Source organism: Tachypleus tridentatus, chromosome 6, assembly GCF_004210375.1.
Source record: "Tachypleus tridentatus isolate NWPU-2018 chromosome 6, ASM421037v1, whole genome shotgun sequence".
NCBI lineage: Eukaryota > Metazoa > Arthropoda > Merostomata > Xiphosura > Limulidae > Tachypleus > Tachypleus tridentatus.
Genome location: NC_134830.1, coordinates 26827695 through 26851593, shown reverse-complemented (window position 1 = coordinate 26851593; position 23899 = coordinate 26827695). Strand labels below are relative to the sequence as shown.

At 34.1% G+C, this 23899-nt stretch overlaps 1 protein-coding gene across 1 annotated transcript in view; it reads right to left on the bottom strand.

The window, feature by feature from the left end:
• Awh (LIM/homeobox protein arrowhead) overlaps window positions 1-20187 on the bottom strand; it is a 53714-nt gene extending 33527 nt beyond the window's left edge. Inside the window, exon 1 of the mRNA XM_076503805.1 lies at window positions 19761-20187. Within this exon, the coding sequence (XP_076359920.1) occupies window positions 19761-19766 (6 nt within the window). The 5' untranslated portion in view covers window positions 19767-20187. The remainder of the gene's footprint in view (window positions 1-19760) is intronic.
• Window positions 20188-23899: the final 3712 nt, after the last annotated feature.

Here is a 23899-nt window from a genome sequence, read left to right as displayed (position 1 = left end):
AAATATGATTCCCTGTAGCAAAATCATTTCGTGCACAATGATGTTGTTATTGTCTTAATGTAAAACTGAACTACTTGTGCAATGCGATCGCGAGTAATCGAAACTCGAATCTTAGCGTTATAACTTCGTAACTTTACTGGAGGATTTATGTATGAATTTTTTGTCTCTTCTTGAAACATGTTTTACTTATGTAAAATAGTTCCTTCTGTTAAACACACTTAGTTTGTATCTAAAGAAAACTGTATCACTTACTATTTTAAGAAAACATAAAACAGAAAATAATCCGTGATGACAAGAAAACCCACTTGTAGAGAAAATTATACATGTAAAAATGGCTGGTATGAGTGGAGAAAGCGATATGTAGAGGAACGAACAACGTTTCGACCTTCTTCGGTCATCGTCAGGTTCACAAAGAAAGAAAGAGGTACCTGATCAATAGCTGGCCTCATGTTTGAAGGCGGTTGTGCAATTGAGTGTAGCAAGTCCAAAATAAACCAATAAAAAGAACACCTTTATACATATATTAATAAATATATCCAATATCTAAGTACGTCCTCTACATCTCTACACTCAATTACACAACCGCCTTCAGTCATGTGGTGAGCTATCGGTCAGTTACTCTCTTCTTTCTTTGTGAACCTGACGATGACCGAAGAAGGTCGAAACGTTGTTCGCTCCTCTACATAGTGCTTTCTCTATCCATACCAGTCGTTTTTACATATATAAAACAGAAAATGTTTCACTTATTCAATATTAGTTCAATGAGTTTAATATTATTATTAATAACAATAAGAATTCACTACTTCTATCAAGTTTTGCTACGTATACAAAAATGTTTTAAGTGTTACAAGCACAGCTACCTGTTAAAAATTAATCATTTATCGAATGATATTCTCTTAACTAAAAGTTCTTGTATTATGAATAGCTTTTTAATGAAAATACATTTTCCGTCACAAGCAAAATTACATGAAATAAGTTATCCTAATATTCACCAAACTTTTATCTCTACGAATAGGAAACGTATAGCGTAATATCTAAGCAAGTTGAGCGTATTCTGACCATTCTACGGTAATTTACACTTTTGTATTCCTTACAGCTTTGTTAATAGAGATTACTATAATAGTCCCCTACTGGTACAGCGGTAAGTTTACGGATTTACAACACTAAAATCAGAGGTACGATTCCCTTCGGTGGACTCAGCAGATTGCCCGATTTGGCTTTGCTATAATAAAACACACCCGCTTACTATAAATCATAATGTTCTTTGCAGTGAAATCTAAAAACATATTTTCTCAATATAGAAATATTGGTTTGCCAAATTTTGGTTTTGTTAGAAATGATTTATTCCCCAAAAACAATTAGGTTATTCAAAAATATTAAAACATGTCATCTATACATGAAAGAATGTAAAAATTAAGTACGGTTATGTGTGAGATACTATGTTATATCATTTGAACCATCTGTTGCCATTCTTATGAAAATTAATAAAATATGTATAGATATCAAATAAAATATACTAATATTTTTTTCCTATTCAAGTGTCCAAAATTGTCGAAGATTGATTGATCGTTTCGTGTGTTTAGAAGTCTGCTTTTTTATAAGACACTAACACTCGTGTAACGAAGGTAAATATTCGAGTATTTGTATTATATAAAATTACAGAAATTGCAAAATCGACTCTTGCAATGCTGAATTTTTTGTTTATATGTGTCGGACAATGAATCTGAAAGTCAAAGGCTCGAGTATCTTTTTCGCGAAATCACGCTTCACGCGTGTTCCAAGATGTGACGATGGCTCATTTTTGATTAACCCTGTTCACTCTAGTTTATCACTTCAAAAATGGGGACACGAAACGCAGATATTCATTGTGCACTATTTTATAAATGTTCAACACAAACAAACTTTTATGTGTGAATATACAAAGTGTCCGCAAATTGTGCTAACAAACACGTTTGCTTGCGTTTTAAGACAGGCCTGGCATGGCCTAGCGCGTTAAGGCGTGCGCTTCGTAATCTGAGGGTCGCGGGTTCGCGGCCGAATCGCGCCAAGCATGCTCTCCTTCCCAGCCGTGGGGGCGTTATAATGTTACAGTCAATCCCACTTTTCGTTGGTAAAAGAGTAGCCCAAGAGTTGGCGGTGGGTGGTGATGACTTTGACACCTATCGGTTACCATGTATCTAAAGAGATACCTATACTAAAAGAAAAGTATAGGTAGTAAACAACATTCACAGAATTAGAAACCTCAATCTAAAGTATGCATAATTTGTTAAGCAATTACTGTATCAGATTAAGTTGTCTGATCACGAAGTTAACTTTCCATCGAATTTGACTTAATCCTGGAAAAGCATTGTGTAAATGAGAAAAGCAAATATTAAATTAGCATAAATTAGCAGATTAAGTTCGTTATGACTTCAATACAATGATTTGAACGTGCCTAAAAAAACAGTTTGAAGAATATAACAAGAATACATAATAAGATAATATACAATTAAGAGTCAGTCTTCAACATAATAAGATAATATACAATTAAGAGTCAGTCTTCAATATAATAAGATAATATACAATTAAGAGTCAGTCTTCACATAGTAATTAATAATTAATAGTTTAGAAATATTTTTTCCTCCTATTCTTTTTGTCACAGGAACAAATATTCAGTTATTTCTTATTTGGTTTGACATCTTCCAAGTCCTTCATTTAGTGCAACTTCTAGGCATATGATAAAAGATTAATTCTATTACTAGACGTCACAGTCTCTTTGATGTAATGGTATAATAATTGAAAACAGTTTAAATTGGAGACTAAAACACAATATTCAAAACATCTAACTAACTATAGTTACAGAATTGAAATTAATACTTGTATAAATATATATTTTTCTTCATAGAACAGAGCATGTTTCAAAATATGACTAGTTATACATTACAGAGCGTCCACAAAAGTAATATAACCAGCTAATTTATACACTCTTCCACTATACAATGTCAGGATTTAATTTAAGAAAATACAAAATTTAATACAGTCAAAATCACCTTAAGGAATGAATACATTTCTTTATCAATTTCTCATACTCTTGATTCTATTCTCTCTAATTCATAGTATTAATACTAGTATTCAAAACTAAAATATTATGATTAGTAATACTAAAAATACATCAAAATACCTTCCATATTGTGTCTTAGAATAAACATGATTGTTTGTGATCTGAAAACTTCTCACAAACTATGGAAAGCCCTCGTTCTCCATATACAGTGTAGTGGAACTTTTTCTTTTGGGCAGATGTCGCTTGGTCGTGCATGAGTACTAACTCGTCTGCAGTCCCCTATCTGCTGGGCGTGATGGACGGTCGCACAAGTCCACTAACGGATAACTCTCTCTCAGGCCATTACAAAATATTACACTCTGTAATTTTACTTCAACCTATGCACTATTATCTTTTAAAGTTGCATTGCCCATACTTCTCAGTAACTTAGATGGTTATCCCTGTTAGAGTCAAAACGATATGATTGAATTTTGAATTTTGCGCAAAACTACACGAAGACTATCCGCTCTGGTCTTTCATAATTTAGCAGTATAAGACTAGAGGAAAGGCAATCACCCACCGTCAACTCTTGGGCTACTCTTTTACCAACGATTAATAGGATTGACCGCAAATTATAATGCCCCCCAGGCTGAAAGGGTGAGCATGTTTGATGTGATGGGATATTGTATGTTAAAATAGCCTTTTTATCCACAATTATCTTGCACAGTTTTAAGTGCAATAGCAAATAATATCATTTTAGCCTCATATTTGATCTACTGATCTCTCCAGCTAAAAAACAAAACCAAAACTCGGGCTTAGTCCGCTTCATTATATCGTGTTCGACTCCTCCTATAAAACCTATTAATAACTGGAACATAGATTTCTAGGGTACTTTATAATTATTTATATGAAAGAAATGCTCAACTTTTTCTACGAACTTTGTTTAAGTACGTGTAAACATTAATATCAAATGCCAAGAGATAAAGTACTCATTGTGAAAATAAACCTTGTCCCTGTTGACCACAGAAAGTGTTGTTTGTGTACCCTGTTGTGAAAACAGAAGCGAACTATTTTTACATATCCTTCCAAGACCTCTCTGCATCTCTCTCGCGACGTTTTCCGTTTGTAGACATCTGACATGACTAAAGACTGGTAAAATAGTCGCTTTCAGTCTTTTAGGCAGTAATTTATATAGACAAGGTCAAAGTGACAGACGCTGTGAAAGGAGCGAGCTGATTGATGAAGCTTCGCGGCGGGACCCGGCTGCGGCTGCGACTGCAACAGGCTTGTCCAGGTGAAGGTGGTAAGAGTGGTCCACCAGACAATAGCTTCTTCGTCATCAAACACAAGCAGTGCCACATATAGTAAATGGCAAGAGGACAGGCCATGAACATGGGGTGCGGTTACGGTTTGAACTGAAACTTCGGAGTGGTCCTAATGTATGGAAGTACATAAATTTACAATGGTTGTGACTGTTCACAGTTTATACAGTGTTGTGGAACTTTTTCTTTTGGGCAGATGTCGCTTGGTCGTGCATGAGTACTAACTTGTCTGCAGCCCCCTATCTGCTGGGCGTGATGGACGGTCCACTAACGGATACCTCTCTCTTACGCCATTACAAAACATTACACTCTATATATATTTACTTCAACCTATGCACTATTATCTTTTAAAGTTGCATTGCTCATACTTCTCGGTAACTTAGAGTCAAAACGATATGACAGTTTATAAATTAGCAATTTCTATTTGAAAGGAAAAGTATGTTATAAAATTGGAAAATTATTTTTGTTTGTAGTTTAGTACAAAGCTGCACAATGAACTATCTAGCGTTGTAAGTCCTCAGACAGGCCACTGTGGGGGCCTGAAAAAAAGCTTGAAACGGTATTGCGTACTTCAGGTATAAAAATTATCTACAGTATAGATGTAACCAAAGATATGTTCTGAAAATTTTAAGACTAAAGTAAAAATTCGGCCCAATACTATCTCTTAAGTGCTATATTTAAAATCAGACGTGGACAGTTTTTGCCTCCAAATGACAGGCACAAAAATACACGTGTCACAAAACTCAAGCGACGAACGGTTGAAATTTTAGCTAAAGAGGTTCAGTATATCGTGACATCGTAAAAGGGTGGACATACAAACAGTTCTGCCAGAGCCGGCCTATATATAGCCAAACTGAGATAAACATTTGATCCTGTTTATGTTTAAGCTTAAAGCTACACAATGCAGGTTTCTACTCTGTGCCCATTGCTGGTATCGAAACCCGATTTTTAGCATTATAAGTTCACAAGTTTTCTGTCAAGTCGAGAAGGAGGAAGAAAACGGTAACAGTCTTCACTACAAAATGCGAACAGAAGCAAGGACAATATTTTGGCCAAATTACAGCTATTATGATGAACATGTTATAAAAATGCAATCGAAGAATGGTTAAAGTTTTTCATTACAAGACATCGTTAAATGGGGAAACATGACCTCAGTTTTGACGACATTTTTGGAAATTGACAATAAATAAGTAGATGAATTATTAAAAAGCAAGCGTCCAAAGGGTGGGAAGACATAGTAACAAGAGAATGGAGAATCTTCTGAAGCAATCGGCCTTTTATTGCATATTACACCACGAGAGTTTGGTTCAGTTTATTTTGAATTTCGCGCAAAGCTACAAGAGGGCTATCTGCGTTAACCGTCCCTAACTTAGCAGTGTAAGGCAGATAGTCATCACCACCCACCGCCAACTCTTCGGCTACTCTTTTACCAAGGAATAATGGAATTGACCGTCATATTCTAACGCCCCCACGGCTGAAAGGGAGAGTATGTTTAATGCGACGAGAATGTGAACCCCCGACGCTTGGATTACGAGTTGAGCGCGTTAGCCACCTGGCCATGCCGGGTCGCGCCATGAGAGGATTGAAATACAAATATATTATACACCCTTATACGTTAGAATATATAAGCACAGTGGAATATGAAAATAATAGTCACAGTAAACTTTAAAGAGTCTGATATGAATTATAGTTACAGTTATTATACTTATAATTATATGAATTATAGTTATAATTATATGAATTATAGCTATAGTTATTATAGTTATAATTATATGAATTATAGCTATAGTTATTATAGTTATAATTATATGAATTATAGCTATAGTTATTATAGTTGTTAGTATATGAATTATAGCTATAGTTATTATAGTTGTAATTATATGAATTATAGCTATAGTTATTATAGTTATAATTATATGAATTATAGCTATAGTTATTATAGTTGTAATTATATGAATTATAGCTATAGTTATTATAGTTGTAATTATATGTATTACAGTTATAGTTATTATAGTTGTAATTATATGTATTACAGTTATAGTTATTATAGTTGTAATTATATATATTACAGTTATAGTTATTATAGTTGTAATTATATGAATTATGGCCCGGCATTGCCAAGCGTGTTATGGCGTGCGACTCGTAATCTGAGGGTAGCAGGTTCGAATCCCCGTCGCACCAAACATGTTCATCTTTTCAGCCATGGGGGCGTTTTAAGTGACGATCAGTCCCGCTATTCATTGGTAAAAGAGTATCCCAAGAGTTGGTTATGGGTGGTGATGACTAGCTGTCATCCCTCTAGTCTTATACTGCTAAAATAGGGACGGAGAGCTCAAATAACCCTTGTGTAGCTTTCCGCGAAATTCAAAACAAACAAACAAGCGAGACGTTTACTATGATGTGGGTTTATTAAGCTTGCCTGGATATAATCATGCATACAACAGTTGAATTCGATTATTCAACCAAGTGAAGTATTTGTCACATACATACTAGGTCGAGTAAAATCCTGTAAACTACAAAACTTTTGTTGAAAAGCTACGAAATTCACACTGTGCGCTAACACGTGGTCTAAACAGCCAAGTCAGATACCCTAGTGCTCAGTTATAAATGTGTTTAATTTTAAACTATTATACTCACAAAATGGAAGGTTGTTAACAGCATCCACCGCAACAAGAGCATTGTCCCGTTTTTTGAACCTCATGATTAGATTATGTTTGTTTGCTTGTTTTGAATTTCGCGCAACACTACTCGAGGTCTATCTGCGCTAGCCGTCCCTAATTTTGCAGTGTAAGACAAGAGAAAAGGCAGCTAGTCATCACCATCCATCGCCAGTTCGTGGGCTACTCTTTTACAAACGAATAGTGGGATTGACCGCACATTATAACGTCCCACGGCTGAAAGGGCAAGCATGTTTGATGCGACCGGGATTCGAACCCGAAATCCTCTGATTTCGAGTCGAACGCCTTAACCCACCTGACCATGCCGGGCCATTGGGATTATGGTCACTTTTTTAAGCCGCTAACAAATGAAAGTGTGCTAAGCAAAATCATGTGTCGATCCTTGGACTTTATGATCCGCCGCTTGGAATGCTAACAATTAGATCACTCCGAGTCTGATAATAGGAAGATAAAATAAATATTTTAAATTTATCTTTGATATAATCTGGTTCGACCACCTCCACATTATTATCACTTCTATAGATTATTTGAAGGGAAGATGGACTAGTGTACAAGTTGAAATTGCTTTTTTAATATAAACACATAATAATTGGTAAAATTCAATTTATGATGAACATCACCAAACATATCATAGTAAGTTCGCTAGACTCTGATACTGTTACACCAAATGATCTAATAAAACGTCAACAGTTCGCCCATGAAAATTAATAAAAAATCGATAGATATATATATATATACCCCTAAAAGATTTAAGCAATTGGTAAAATGAGGCCAGGAAAAGGAGCAGGATGAGTGAAGTCCTATAAAATAAAAAAATGTTAACACGTTACGAATGAACAAAACATGCCATATTTACTGTTAATTATTAGTAGCGCATACTAGTGCTATACAAGTGTATAGCGGTGGAACGTCCCTTGTATTTATAACGGTAATTCATGAATATTAGAACTCAGTGGAAGTGCTAAAGTAATATTTTTGTTAAGCCATGATCATCAAAGATTAAGCCAGTTACAAAGTACTTCAAGTAATAGCTGGAAATACACTTTTATATTGTAACCGTATCTCCATATATATTTACGAAATATGTGTTGTTGTTTTTTAACATTCACTTCCCTAATCAATCGTAAATGTTGCATCCTCTGTCGTACTATGCCACATTTTCTTTGGTCGTCGTTACTGTTGTCGCTGCTTAAACTAATCAGTCTTCGTCTCCGAAACCAGGGGGCAGTACAGAGGTCAGATTTCAGTGGCGAAGGCTTGAGATATGGTCTCGACCATGATTAATTAGAACCATAAGGATTGTCAAGAGGGAAGACAAACTCCGCCCTAACTCACCACTCATAACATTTTAATATATATTTTTCTCTACAAGTGGGTTTTCTCGACATCACTGATTATAACATTTTAATGTGTTTTGTTTACCTTCCTAAGCATAATAACAAGATGTTATACGTTGTTTCCTGAAACACAATAAATATTTTATTTCTATAGCAACGTTTGGCAAAGACCTCTTCACACACAAAAAATCTCTTGTTTGTATGTTTTATTTGAGCTTTTAAGAGGTTGATTTTAGCGTTGTGAATACGAAGAACTACTACTATCTTCAGAGGGGACAAACGTTTTCTCATCAATGTGTATACAATTTCAATACTGTGGTCATTACAGAATACTGTGACCCTAGATTTTAGTGTTATAATACACCAGTTTGCTGCTGGGCCATTGTGTAGCTCAAGCGAAAACATAATGTAATATAAATGTTATATGTGCGAATACCTGAAACCAAACAAACAAACAAAACCCCCTAATCTAATTCTGATGAGGTGTGATATAAATAAAATTGATGAGAAATTGCACTTGAACAACTCAATACAGTTCATATCACAACAGATGTTGTCAAGTAAATTGCTAATACAAGTATTGATATATTTGTTTCTTTATTACAAACAACTAAACTAATTGCCACTGTTCCTAATTATGAAGTGCCGACAGCAGAGAAGGAAAATGGCCGGCAACACCCACTGCCAGTTTGTGGGATACTTTTCACCAACTAATAGTGGGATCGACCGTAACACTACACGTCCTTAAGCTAAAAGGACAAGTATCTTGGGTACCAATCGAAAATTCCAATAAATTGCGAGTCGAGCGCCCTAACCACACTAATGTAGATACCGCCGCTCTCCAGTGGCACGGCGATATGTCTACGGACTTGTTTGTTTTTTAATTTCGCGCAAAGCTACTCGAGGGCTATCTGTGCTAGCCGTCCCTAATTTAGCAGTGTAAGACTAGAGGGAAGGCAGCTAGGCATCACCACCCACCACGAATTCTTAGGTCACTCTTTTAGCAACGTATAGTGGGATTGGCTATCACAATATAACGCTCCCACGGCTGAAAGGACGAGCATTTTTGGTGTGACGGGGATTCGAACCCGTGACCCTCGGATCATGAGTCGAGGAACTTAACCACCTGGCCATACCAGATCTTTTGGGTGTTAAGCATTCAAAGGTGTTTTTTGTCAGTTTGTTTGTACCGAAGCAGATGTTTACTTTTCATTAGTGATCGTTGTAAACTCGTTAGTTCAGTTATCGGTAAAACGTTGTGTCACTCATTTGTCAGTTAGCCTGATGGAAGTGGTATTTTTTATTAAGGATAAAAATTTCCACGCTTTTGTTAACAAGTTTTTATGACAATGGTACTGCTATTTTCAAGGACTTAAGGGACATTTGTTTCTTTATGGTTAAGATTATTGTAAATAATTTTGGAGGATTTCAATAACTGTATAATATCTTACTCAACTAATAACCTCAAATAGGCTTCTCTTTGCGCTTCACTACAGAAGTTTCTTCGTTTCTGATTAGAAGGGCAGTTTTATAGGAATTCACGAAGTCTCAATTTTCCAGAAAAATTTGTGTAGGTGAAAAATAAATTAAGCTTTTTTAAGAAAGTGAGTGGTAGGACGAAAATAATTTACTGTTAGAAATAGTCGTCCTTCTAATACTGGAACCAAACATAGTTCTGCCGCCAATCTTGCTAACAAAACTAATAATTTAAAAAATGCTATAACTCGTGCACAGAATCTCAAACCATTTCTACGTCGTTAATACTTTAAGCAAGACTCTAACATGAAAGCCATTTGTGTATTCGCTGATGATGAATTTAAAAGACATGTATTTTGTTTATTCGCAATAAGAAACACTACATTGTAGTGTGTATGTTGTTGTTGTTGTTTTTGACTAGATCTATTAGATTTAGATGTTTTGTTGTTATTAGTATAAGAAGTTGAAATCTTTGTTGTTTAATCTTGATAAAGAAAAGTTAACTTTCCAAAAGCGCTCAGACTATTGGTAGATGTTATTTTTTAAATAATCTTCTTAGTTAACACTGTAAATCCTACCTACTTCTTATTATCTTTACTATGACATTCAAATGTATTTCTAGACAGATACAGAATGTCTTTCTCACTATATTTTATTGATTCTGATCAATAATTTTAATGAATTGCAAATGTACGTCATTTGATTGAAGAATCTATTTGTTCTTTATACGTTTTTAATCTAAATATTTTTTTCACTAAATAACAGCTCATTAGCCCCAATTACTGTCTTCTTCCTATGCACGGTATCAACTTAATTTCATTTATATGTTTTAGGTCCGGAATGGCCAAGCTTGTTAAGGCGTGCGACTCGTATTCTGAGGGTCGCGGATTCGCACCCCGGTCGCGCCAAACATGCTCGCCCTTTCAGCCGTGGGGGCGTTATAATGTGACGGTCAATCCCACTATTCGTTGGCAAAAGAGTAGCCCAAGAGTTGGCGGTGGGTGGTGATGACTAGCTGCCATCCCTCTAGTCTAACACTGCTAAATTAGGGACGGCTAGCACAGATAGCCCTCGAGTAGCTTTGTGCGAAATTCAAAACAAACAACCAAACATTTAAACGTTTTCGGAAGCTAAAAGGCTATGTTTCAAGCATTAGTTGTAATAAACTTATCTTACTGAGCTTTGGAAAATCAGTTTTAGTTTCTATCCTTAGATTCAACATTTGTCACTGCAGTACTCTTGGTTTTAGAGAATTAATACTCTCGTCAATGTGCCGCGACAAGAGCAAAAAAAAAAAAAAAAAACAGAACCAGGCTTGTTTGATTTTCCCGTAAACAACAAGAAAGATTCATTTCCGTAAACATAAATGTTTGCTGTACAAACGTTTATAACACAACAGTACAGTGTTGAAGACTATTACACTATTAAAGATGACGATGAATATTGTTTATAATTTGTTTTTAAGCATGCTATATAGATTATGTTACCATTCTGTTTAGCATGCATGTTAATTACAGAAACGGAAAGATAAAACACTGTTTTATATTGAATATTGAATTATCTCTAAAGCTTAAAACTAGTTTGCGAAGTAGTCTAATGGTTAGTATGCCCGGTTTCTGAATCCATTCTGATTTTGGACTCTCTGCCCCAGAAGCTAGCTCTACATTTGGAATAGTGGGTTCACTATAAGAGTAAAGGTCACGTCCCACAGTCGATTAGATAAACGTGATATAAAAACTGACAGTGGATGATATTCACTATATATATGTATATATCAGTTCACAATTAGGGATAATCACGCACAGATAACATCTGTGTAGTGTTGCGCGAAATTTAGACATTTTTACTGTATCATTTAATGCCTTTTCACTAAATGAATTATTACTGTCTCAGAGGCAAAATAATTAGTTTATCCAGGGCTTCTAAAAAACCTTTTTTCTAGCGACGAAACAGAAACGATTTGAAGAATGGTTTAACTGTGTTACTCAAAACAAATTTCAATTCGATCAGAATTTCCCAAAATATGATAAAATAATACACTATTTACCATAACTTGTAAGATACGCAAACAACTTAGATCATCAGTTATTCTTTCAAACATATTTTTTTTCGTTGTTTAGCATTTCACATGGTAACATTATAGCCAAATTTTGTTCACGACTTTAAATTAAGTTATCTTCAGCTCTTAAAAAAAAAATTGAAATTTTCCATTAACAGACATCATGACGATTTACCAACAGTCACATCATATTTGGTTTTCAGCGGGTTATTATTTACGATGATATATATATATAAAAGATATTAGTATTTCTAGAAAAGTCCTAATTTCTTTATATCACGCTTTTAATTGTTATCTTTATATCTAATTAACACTTATGTTCTTACAGTCGATAGTAGCGACTTCTGTACTTGCAATGTTCTTTGCCTTAAGTAACCAACCTTTCTAAATTTAGTTTAAGGCCATAAGCTAATGGCTTTTGTAAACTCGTAAGTTCTGTTGTCAGTAAGGTATTTGTAAAACGTTATGTCACTCAGTGGACAATTAGCCTGAGAGATCTAGTGTGTGTGTGTGTGTTTCAAGTATACTAATATCCACACCTTTGCCAGGTGAATGTTTCATATTTAGTCTTCTTATCTTATAATCGGACACTAGTGATAAGTATATCTTACATTTCCTATGCTGTTAGTAAGTGTGCCATTTCTCATTTATTTTATATTTTATAGAATTAGATCCATTGTTAATCTTAATATCATACGTTGTGTTATGCCTTCGACAAGTTTGATTTTTTACTTAGTTTGTATTTCCTAGAATAAGACCACATTAAAAATTTTTATTGTACGAAACGTCACGCATCATCTTCAACTGTTTCTGACTGCCATTTCTTAAATTGCATAGCACTGCCCTTGACATATAAGATATATATATATATATCGAAATAATTATGTTACTTATATACGTCAGAGAATTTAAATACCTGGAATATGGAAGACGTATCTTTTAAAACTGTCTTATCTTCTAGACCTTTTGCGTTTAAACGCTAGATATTATCCTACCACTGGCAAATACAAAGTACATATGTGAATGTGTTGTTTTCTATAGAGATATACAAAATACTACGAATTCTAACTATTAGAAAGAACCATGTTTTTATTCTTTTTTGTTTGTTTTTTTTCAAATCCATACAAGTTTTACTCTGGCATCGGGGTTTACCTGGCATCATTAGGTATCTCACCTGATGTTGTCAGGTAAACCCTGTGAAACGTTGTAAATATAATAAACTAAAGTTTTATTACGTACAACCGATAAAACCTTGTGTAGAAACTACGAGTTTATTCTTGTCAGCAATTTCAAAATATACGCTGTAAAACAAACTAACAACATAGTACTGTAAATATTTCAGTATTTCAAAAAGGACTAAGATGTTTAAACGTACAATAAAAAGTAATACAACAGCGTTTACACCGAGTTTACAAAATTATCTAAGATGAAATTAGTATTTAAAAGAATAAAGAAGGCGACTTTCATCAACATATCTTTCACACAGCAGGTGTGAAGGTGTTCAGATGTGCTTCAAAGATATTATGATATTTAAAATTGTAGTTATCTTAATATTAGTGTTAAGTTAACTCAGCAGATGATGCTATATCCATTTATTCTTTTATCTAAACAAGAGCAAATATTTAAGGCTTAAGACTATAGAAAATTCAACAATAAAATATTATCAAATGTCTCTTATTTTCTTCTTAAAGTGATGTTTGTCAGATGTGATATATGTTATAAACGATTTTATAATTTCTTGACAGAAAATTTAAAAGATGTCTTTTGATTCAGTCCAAATGCTCTTTCATTAGCGTACGGCCCGGCATGCCAGGTGATTAAGGCACTCGACTCGTAATCTGAGGGTCGCAGGTTCGAATCTCCGTCACACCAAACATGCTTGCCCTTTCAGCTGTGGAGGCGTTATAATGTGACGGTCAATCCCACTATTGGTTGGTAAAAGAGTAGCCTAAAAGCTGGCGGTGGGTGATAATGACTAGCTGCCTTCCCTCTAGTCTTACACTGCTAAATTAGGGACGGCTAGCGCAGATAGCCCTCGAGTAGCTTTGCGTGAAATTGAAAACAAACCAAGCCAACCATTAGCGTATATAATGCCTGGTCTTTATAATACTATAATTATCAGTTATTAGCGTATATCCCTTCAGAAATGACCGGATAAATACTGCTAACCCCATCCCATAGTATACCCTAACCTCACATTTCATAACCAACTGTTTTTTAATGTTTTTTAAAACAACTTTGACCAACAAAGAGGCAGAAAAGTGCAGTCAAGGCTATCCACTGTCGGTAAATTTCATTGTGAGCCAATTAAAATAAAGATCATTCATGAAATGAATTGTTAGATGAACAACTTCTAATACATAGAAAAACTAGTGCGTTTTGGTAAAACTACGTTCCAACAATTGGATTTATGTTATGTTGGTTAGCAATAAAAGTATAACCTAATATTATTGTTAGTCTATGTACCATATAAAATAAAATGTGCAGACAACGAAACTGGAAGAGTAGTTGTTGATGTTTTATTACAAGATCTCCGTTGATGAAAGAGTTTTTGTTTTCTTTTTATTTAAAACGTTAATGATACAACAGAAACTAGCTTAATTAAAAAACGAGTTAAGTTTAAAATTCAATCGATATTTTAAACTTTTATGATAAATGCTGTGAAGTTAGCTCTAAGCTAGATAATCCCACACTACATCTTTATTTTAGGATTATTATACCAGTGCTAACCACACATACAAGAATTCACAACCCCTTTTCACGCCAGTCGCTAAAATTGTAGTAGGTGGACAGCAATCGACCTATTAGGTGTAGATAAATGCATTTTGGCTTTTAAGGCTTGTCCTATTTCGAGAAATCAAGTGTGTCGTCTGTATATTAACTTTCATATAGGTTATATTTATTTATAAAATTATTTAATTATTTATTTATTTTACCTCCTGCGATTCTAACCCGTTCACCCTATACTCTTAGTACACTTCAACGTGCATCGTTCAATTCTATTGTTGTTTTGTATTTACTTCGCTTAGTATCATCTAATATCGGTTTCGTAGCCTCCAACGTTGATAAAGGCATAAAGTCTGGTGAAATAAAGAATCATTATTCTGAAGTTGTTTGGACCTTCATGGACAATGTTGTAATCATTTGGATATATAGTAGGGGACCCAACAAAGTAGACTGTTGTCAATTTTTGCAAATACACAGCTTATAGGCTCAGTTTTACTGGCAGGTTCTATTTCAATGTGCTTTATACGTAACTAAACTGACAACGTTTGGTGAAAATATTGTAAAACAGTGTGACACCGCTGAGAAGAATCTTTCAGCCAGCACACGAGATTGGCAAGCGATTTTATAGGCGGTACTAGGTACGAGAATAGAAAGGTTTTCTAACAACTTATTTACATAAACGTGAACTACAACACTATATTACACATTTTGATTATGTTCACTTTTTAAGTTATAAAACAGCTTTTAGAGGTACTAGTATGTATTCACGTAATCAACCAGTCGGTATACTGACTATTTAGAGGTACTAGTATGTATTCACGTAATCAACTAGTCGGTATACTGAGTACTGGCATAAAATTTTCAAAAACAGCCGTTGGTTATAACGCATCATCTTTCCGTATGATCTGAGTATAAATATAAAATACATATGATACCTATTACATACGTTTTCCTTAGCCACATTATTACATAAACAGATGTTACTATTTGGTATTTCAAGGAATATAAATATATTTTATGAAGACAAGGCAAATCCTTTGCTGTAAACACTTCAGTTTATTTCTATATAATAACAAATAATCTAAGCTAGCGTTAGTAGTAAAAGTTCCGAACCATTTGAAAAGAGTGCCTATAATGAATAATGCAAATAATTCAAGAATTGTAAGTTATTGTTGGATGAACAGCATTTAATCACTTAAAGCTGCAAAACTATCCTTACAGTAGGTACGAATACATGCAAAGTAGACCAGTTTATGTCAACTGTAACATTGAAGTAAGATTAATATTTAAAAGAATTTAAACAACTGAAAAGTTTAAACACTCCCACAAAAACATGTTAACAATACAGAGTTAGTATTGATAACATTACCATGAATATAATTGGTTGTTTGATGTAAAGCACAATGGTACTAAGTGAGTTATCTGTGCTCTGTTCATGGCGGTTACCGAAACACGTAACATACAAGAATTCACAACACCTTTTCACGCCAGTCGCTAAAATTGTAGTAGGTAGACAGCAATATAATGTTATTTGTATTTACTTTAGGAATTTTAAACGTTATAATAGTGGTTTAGCTGAGTAACGGTTCTTTCTCCATATAAATTTGAATCCAAATATTTACTTGATACCACGTAACAAAACTGTGCGCGTGTTTTTCTTATAACAAAGCCACATCGAGTTATCTGCTGAGCCCACAGCAGGGAATCGAACCCCCTACGTGGAGGGTTCTAAATCCATGGACATACCGCTGTACTAGCGAGAGACGTAACAAGCTTTCTGTAACAAATACATTTCTGCCAACGTTTTTTATGTTTCTCTTATTTTTTATGCAGTTATTAAATAAAAAGAGTGTAAGGTTTTGATAGTTTTTATTTTGTTTTATGCTACGCATAATAATGTATTTTATCAAGTACTATTTGTTTGGTTTGTTTTGAATTACGTGCAAGGCTACACGAGGGCTAATTTAGCAGTTTAAGACTAGTGTATGCATGTATGTGTATATTTTATTGTAGCAAAGCCACATTGGGCTATCTGCTAAGTCCACTGGTGTAGAACTAAAACTATGGCAGCTAGTCACCACCACTCACCGCCAACTATTGGGCTACTCTTTTACCAATGAATAGTGGAATTTATCGAAAATATTATAACGCCCTCAGTAATGAAAGGGTGAGCATATTTACTAGAAAAGTGATTCGAAACTGAAACCCTCAGACTGCGAGTCGAGGGCCCTAATCACCCGCCTATGCCAAGCTCTTTAATACGAAACATTACACGTGCTGAACAGTTCTAGTTAGATTTAGAATGATACTAGTAGATTTTAGAGCCACTGTAGCTAATGTGTTTATATGTGAATAACATATGTTACTTCAACTTCAATACTTCATGCATGAGAATGCCAGAAATAGAAGAAAAGTGAAACTTTATCACAAGATTGTTAGACAACAGCCATAAGGTGAATCATTTATTATGTGTTGCAACAGAAAACGTCCAATTGTTCTGTTAATTTATTTAGTAAAAAAGGCTTAAGTACCAAATTTCTGTGATAAATACATTAAAATATGAATCAAAAAATGAAAGAAGTTTGTCTAATGAAAGGTGGGATTGAAAGTGTAAAATATATATCAAAACAAAAATATTTCCAAATTATAAATTATCCTCAACGTTACAAGTATAACTTCTCCAAACTAATCACCAAATTTGGGTGGGGGTTAATTAAATTATTATAAATAATAAAGTTTATAACCATTACAGTTTTTTCAGTGGTCTAACCTACTTTATTTTACATTCTAAATCCCACGAGAAGAATGGCATTAAAAGTATTTATTAATTCATTTTTGTAGCCCCAGATTTCGAACCATAACTCACTTACAAATATTTCCAAAACAGAATAATTTTGGACTACGCCAAAGAAGTACTTTTTATTTTAACTTGCTATATTCTATTGCGTTCAAATTAAGAGCAGGTTATGAGAAGATGAGAACGTATAGATCTTTAAACCTATTTCATATTATGAAACACATTGTAATAAATCTCAAAAATTTGAAATATTTAGAAATTCAAAATATATGAAATTTAATTTTCTCCGACAATGGAGATTGAAAATAAAAGTCTCACAATCTTGTTTGAATGATGAAAGTATAGGTGCTTCGACAATGCATCGACGTCTTCATACACTGTAACTAATTTTAACTGTCATGTTTCTTCAATTTGAGTAAGTGTAGCGTTCATTCACAAAAAATTTGGTTTATTTCATCTCTATGACGTACACAACATAGTACAATATGCAGCACTCATAACAAACAGCCATTACTACAGTTCAAGTGTTTCAAATAGATTTTTTAACATATTAAAATCGATATATTTTGGACAGAAATTAGTACATCAGTGAAACTAGCTTTACTATCGTTTCGAATATCAGCCAGTTTAATTACGAACAGCAAACTTAAAACATTTTCTATGAGGTCATTTTGTGACAGAATCTATGTGTTGCTGTAAACACATTTTCTGCATCTTTCAGGACTACTTCGTAGATGGAGAAAAAATGTGAGTTTGTAAATAAAAAAAATTGTCTTCTTAATATATTATACAACATGGGCCTTAGCGAGCCCCCCCTTCAAGCAATATTATAAACTTTTCTGTATGATTAAAGTTTTATTTGTACTGTTACCGAGTTAATCTGGGTATAAATGTCTAAAGTGTCCATCATCGTTATGAATGTTTTGTAAGAAACTGCGGGTTATGAAACATATATATAATTTGGATATCGTGGTTCGCTCTGACCCGCACCATAGAATAAACAAGGGTTAATAGCCCTGTTCGCTGGGTAAGCAGTGATTTTACTTTTATGCATAGGAAACATCCCGGACATTCCATATTATACTTTAATGAGTATCACATAGACAACATCCTGAACATTCTATATTATACTTTAATGAGTATCACATAGACAACAAACTGGACATTCTATATTATACTTTAATGAGTATCACATAGACAACATCCTGAACATTCTATATTATACTTTAATGAGTACCACATAGACAACATCCTGAACATTCTATATTATACTTTAATGAGTATCACATAGACAACAATCTGGACATTCTATATTATACTTTAATGAGTATCACATAGACAACAAACTGGACATTCTATATTATACTTTAATGAGAATATCACATAGACAACAAACTGGACATTCTATATTATACTTTAATGAGTATCACATAGACAACAATCTGGACATTCTATATTATACTTTAATGAGAATATCACATAGACAACAAACTGGACATTCTATATTATACTTTAATGAGTATCACATAGACAACAAACTGGACATTCTATATTATACTTTAATGAGAATATCACATAGACAACAAACTGGACATTCTATATTATACTTTAATGAGTATCACATAGACAACAAACTGGACATTCTATATTATACTTTAATGAGTATCACATAGACAACAATCTGGACATTCTATATTATACTTTAATGAGAATATCACATAGACAACAAACTGGACATTCTATATTATACTTTAATGAGTATCACATAGACAACAAACTGGACATTCTATATTATACTTTAATGAGAATATCACATAGACAACAAACTGGACATTCTATATTATACTTTAATGAGTATCACATAGACAACAAACTGGACATTCTATATTATACTTTAATGAGTATCACATAGACAACAATCTGGACATTCTATATTATACTTTAATGAGTATCGCATAGACAACAAACTGGACATTCTATATTATACTTTAATGAGTATCACAGTGGTAAATATTGAACCTTAATTTGAGATATCATACAACAAAATTCTCTAAGAAGAAAAGTAACTATTTTTCTTATAACTTCGTTTATTCAACACTTGCGATACATATGACCATAATTTTAAGATTCCAATACAGTTAATCTCAACTTTGACGCTCAACAAAAAATAATTTCTAAACCTTATTGCAAAATCATGGAACATTAGTATTATATTTTTACAATTTATGTTTCGGATGATTTTGATGTAATTTCACAATTCAAACGACTGTATAGTTAAAGAGAAGTAGATATCGCTGATGACCTGTACATGCTTATTAACACCAATAAATACATCAGTTACTCACCTTCATGACATTGACCGATACCTGATTTGTGGCCGTAGGGGAGCGAAACTTCAGGTCTTAAGCCAGCATGGCCTGGACCGAAAAGATCTAAGGAACGTTTCCTCTTAAACCTTTAGCTAAGACAAAAGTTTTTGTTTATTTTTAACGGAAGCACAACACTTCGAATTGATACGAAAAGTCTCTAATTTGCTACACAGGATTTTGTGGAAGAAATTGATCATACAATTAGATAACTTTGAGGGTAGTAGGATAAAAGTATTTATGGGTATAAGTTTCACAAATGGAGGGTCTACTGGTGTCAGTGCCCGCCCCTTTACAGCGCCCTCTGACTTGTTATCTGTCAATCAAATAACAGGGGCGGAGAAAAACAACTCCCGGTTAAGCCACCCATGGATAAAGTGCAACAAGAATTGTAACCCAAATTGAAGTTTTTATATTACCTACACAAATAATATATATATTTTTATGACAGAAGTCATTGTAAAATAATTATAATGTCATAATAAGTTCTCAAATTTGATCAATTTATGTGCCAAGTTGGACAACGATAAATCTATGGACTTACAACGCTAAAATCCAGAGTTCGATTCCTCACCGTGAACAGAGAGGAAAGCCTAATGTGCGTTTGCTCAAACTTGATTAGGATATATACCTTTGACACGGTTTTTGACATATTATTTCCGTTATATTACGGATACGAGATGCTTAGACACTCTGATAAACATGGAAACTGCACTTAGAATACGGTTACATGCGACTCTGGCGTATTGCGCTTCTCACACCTTGTAAATATTGTGTCTACGAACAAAGATTAAAAATATCGTACAACGTTCACCCTTGTAGTCGCAACACATTGAAAGACCTCGAGCAACAAAGATAAGCTGCTCAAGCCCCGTGTTGATCCTGAAAAGCGACAACTATTGACGCTACTTTTATAAACTCTCCACAAAGGCCACAAGGCGGTTGTCTACACAAAAAGCTCGCTTGTTCCAGTATGAACGCATGAGTGGCTATTTAGGGGTAGGAGGAGTCACCTATTGATCAACAGATATCCGAACAAACTGTAAATAATATATGAAAGATTATACTCGTCTGGGGTCCCACAGAAGTACGTCGAACATTTTCTTTGACTTTACAACTTCTAAAAGAGGGAACAAAGCGCCGCTGGAGAAGACGGTCGCAGTGCCTGAGCTCTCGCTGGACAACTGTCAGCAAGCGTGGCTGCATTTTAACTTCCTGGGCAGAATTTGTCATCTACGAGTCTGATAAAGTCACATATTTTATAATGCACATTATATAACACATTCGATAAAAATATAAGTAGTACACAATATATGGTACACATTCTATAGAAATATAAGTAGTGCACACTATGTGACACACGTTCTACAGGAATATAAGTAGTACACACTCTATGATACGCGTTCGGTAGACATATAAGTAGTGCACCGTATATGACATGCATTCTATAGAAATATAAGTAGTACACACTATATGACACTTATTCTATAGAAATATGAGTAGCACACACTATATGTCACTTATTCTATAGAAATATAAGTAGTACACACTGTGTGACACATTCTACAGAAATATAAGTAGTACACACTACATAATACGCATTCGATAGAAATATAAACAGTACACACTATATGACACACGTTCTATAGAAATATAAGTAGTACACACTATATGATACACGTTCTGTAGACATAAGTAGTACAGTACTACTATGTACACACTACATTACACGCATTCCATAGAAATATAAGTAGTACACACTCTATGACACATTCTATAGAAATATAAGTAGCACACACTATATGATACACGTTCTGTAGACATAAGTAGTACAGTACTAGTACACACTACATTACACGTATTCCATAGAAATATAAGTAGTACACACTCTATGACACATTCTATAGAAATATAAATAGCACACACTATATGATACACGTTCTGTAGACATAAGTAGTACACACTACATTACACGCATTCCATAGAAATATAAGTAGTACACACTATATGACACATTCTACAGAAATATAAGTAGTACACCGTATATGACATGCATTCTATAGAAATATAAGTGGTACACACTATATGACACGCATTCTATAGAAATATAAGTAGTACACACTATATGACACATTCTACAGAAATATAAGTAGTACACACTATATGACACGCATTCTATAGAAATATAAGAGACACCGCAGGATAACGTAAACTCTCTGAATTCGGTAACGTTTATATAGACTGGCTGAGGCACCAGTTAAGGAAGCCAAATCTGTATCAAAAACAGTGGTAACGACGTTTCCCTTCCTTCTTTCAGGCCCGGCATGGCCAGGTGTGTTAAGGCACTCGATTCGTAATACGAAGGTCGCGGGTTCGAATTCCCGTCTAATCAAACACGATCGACATTTCAGTCGTGGGGACGTTAAAATTTGACGGTCAATCCCATTTTTTCGTTGGTAAAAGAGTCGCCCTAGAGTTGCGGGTGGGTGGTGATGACCAGCTGCCTTCCCTCTAGTCTTACACTGCTAAATTAGAGACGGCTAGCCCAATCCTTTCTTCTTAATTCCTGATATCCTCCTCAGGTTCTAAGTGCGATCCCTGTTTTATGGAAGGCAATAATTATCTCCTTTAACTGATAAAATATTGGTATTTTTAAATGCAAAGCTGAAAGTCTATAAAATGTAGAGATGTCCCCCTATTTCAGAGTTGTTGTTGTTATTTTCTCTTCCTATATTTGGGTAGAAAATTCCAAAACAAATATCCCATGTATACTTTCAGACAGTTTCCAGTTACCATACCAACAATTATGTTAGTCGGACCAATCAGCTACGAGTTATGGATGCTAACACACATACGATGAATCATCGTGATTGTTAAATAATAAGTTATCGATCACCTTTGTTATTGTTCCAGAAGAAGTTAAATCTGGCTACATCTCTTAAGCTTTCTTTGAACATATTTAATAAACGTAAATAATAAATTAGAGTTGTATTGTAGCAGCTGCAATATTTTGCAGTCGACAGGTTAAATAAACCTGCCACTTTAATGACAAAATGCGGTTAAAACAAAATGCATAGTTTTATTTCATTATGATTTTAATTTTCTTGAGTTTTATACATGTGTTCTTTGTCACAAAATAAATATAAATCAAATCTTTTATACATATATATATATTTCGAGATGGTATTTTCAGACAAGAAAAGTAATTTTAAAATGCTCAATAACAGGGCGTCTTTGTAACAACAAATAGACTCGTCAACTCTTTCTTTGAAAATACATACCATTAGTAAGATCTCCTGTAAGCTATCTTTAAAAGCACATACTTATTATTATAATTATTGTAGGTATATATAAATATATACCTAATTAAAACTCGTGTAGGCCATCTTTTAAAGCATCACATCTCTAACTAGAACTTACGTACAAGCTTTAAAATTGTTTGGTTTGAATTTCGAGCAAAGCTACAAAAGCTATCTGCGCTAGCCGTCCCTAATTTAGCAGTGTATGACGCAGCTAGCTAGTCATTACCACCCACTGCCAACTCTTTTACCAATGAAAAGGGGGATTGACCGTCACATTATAATGCCCCCTCGGCTGAAAGAGCGAGCATGTTTAGTGTGACTGGGAGTCGAACCAGCGACCCTTAGATTATGAGTCGAGTGCCTTAACCATCTGGTCATTCCGGGTCCTTTAAAATTGTATATGTTTAACTAGAACATATTTGGGCATTTATCCATTATTTTAAAATCACAGCTTTTATCTGAAGTTAGCCATAACCTACCTGCCTTCAGTAGCTTAGCAATAAATCCGAGGTCTTATAACGCTAAAAACTGAATTTCAATATCCGTGGTGGGTTGAGCAAGATAGCCAATCGTATAGCACTATGCATTATAAGAAACAAACAAAACCACGTTGGACGGCAACATGTCGCTTTTTTTTTTTTTTGTCAAATTTAAATAGAAAATCTCAATTATTCATTTGCAGGCTTATGAAATTAAAGATATTTTAATTTCAGAACCATATGTTTGTCTTTTAGGGTTGTAGTTACTGAGCTACTACACACATGTAAACTATCAATTGGACGTATATATTGTTTAACTGCAGAATTTTAAAGTTTA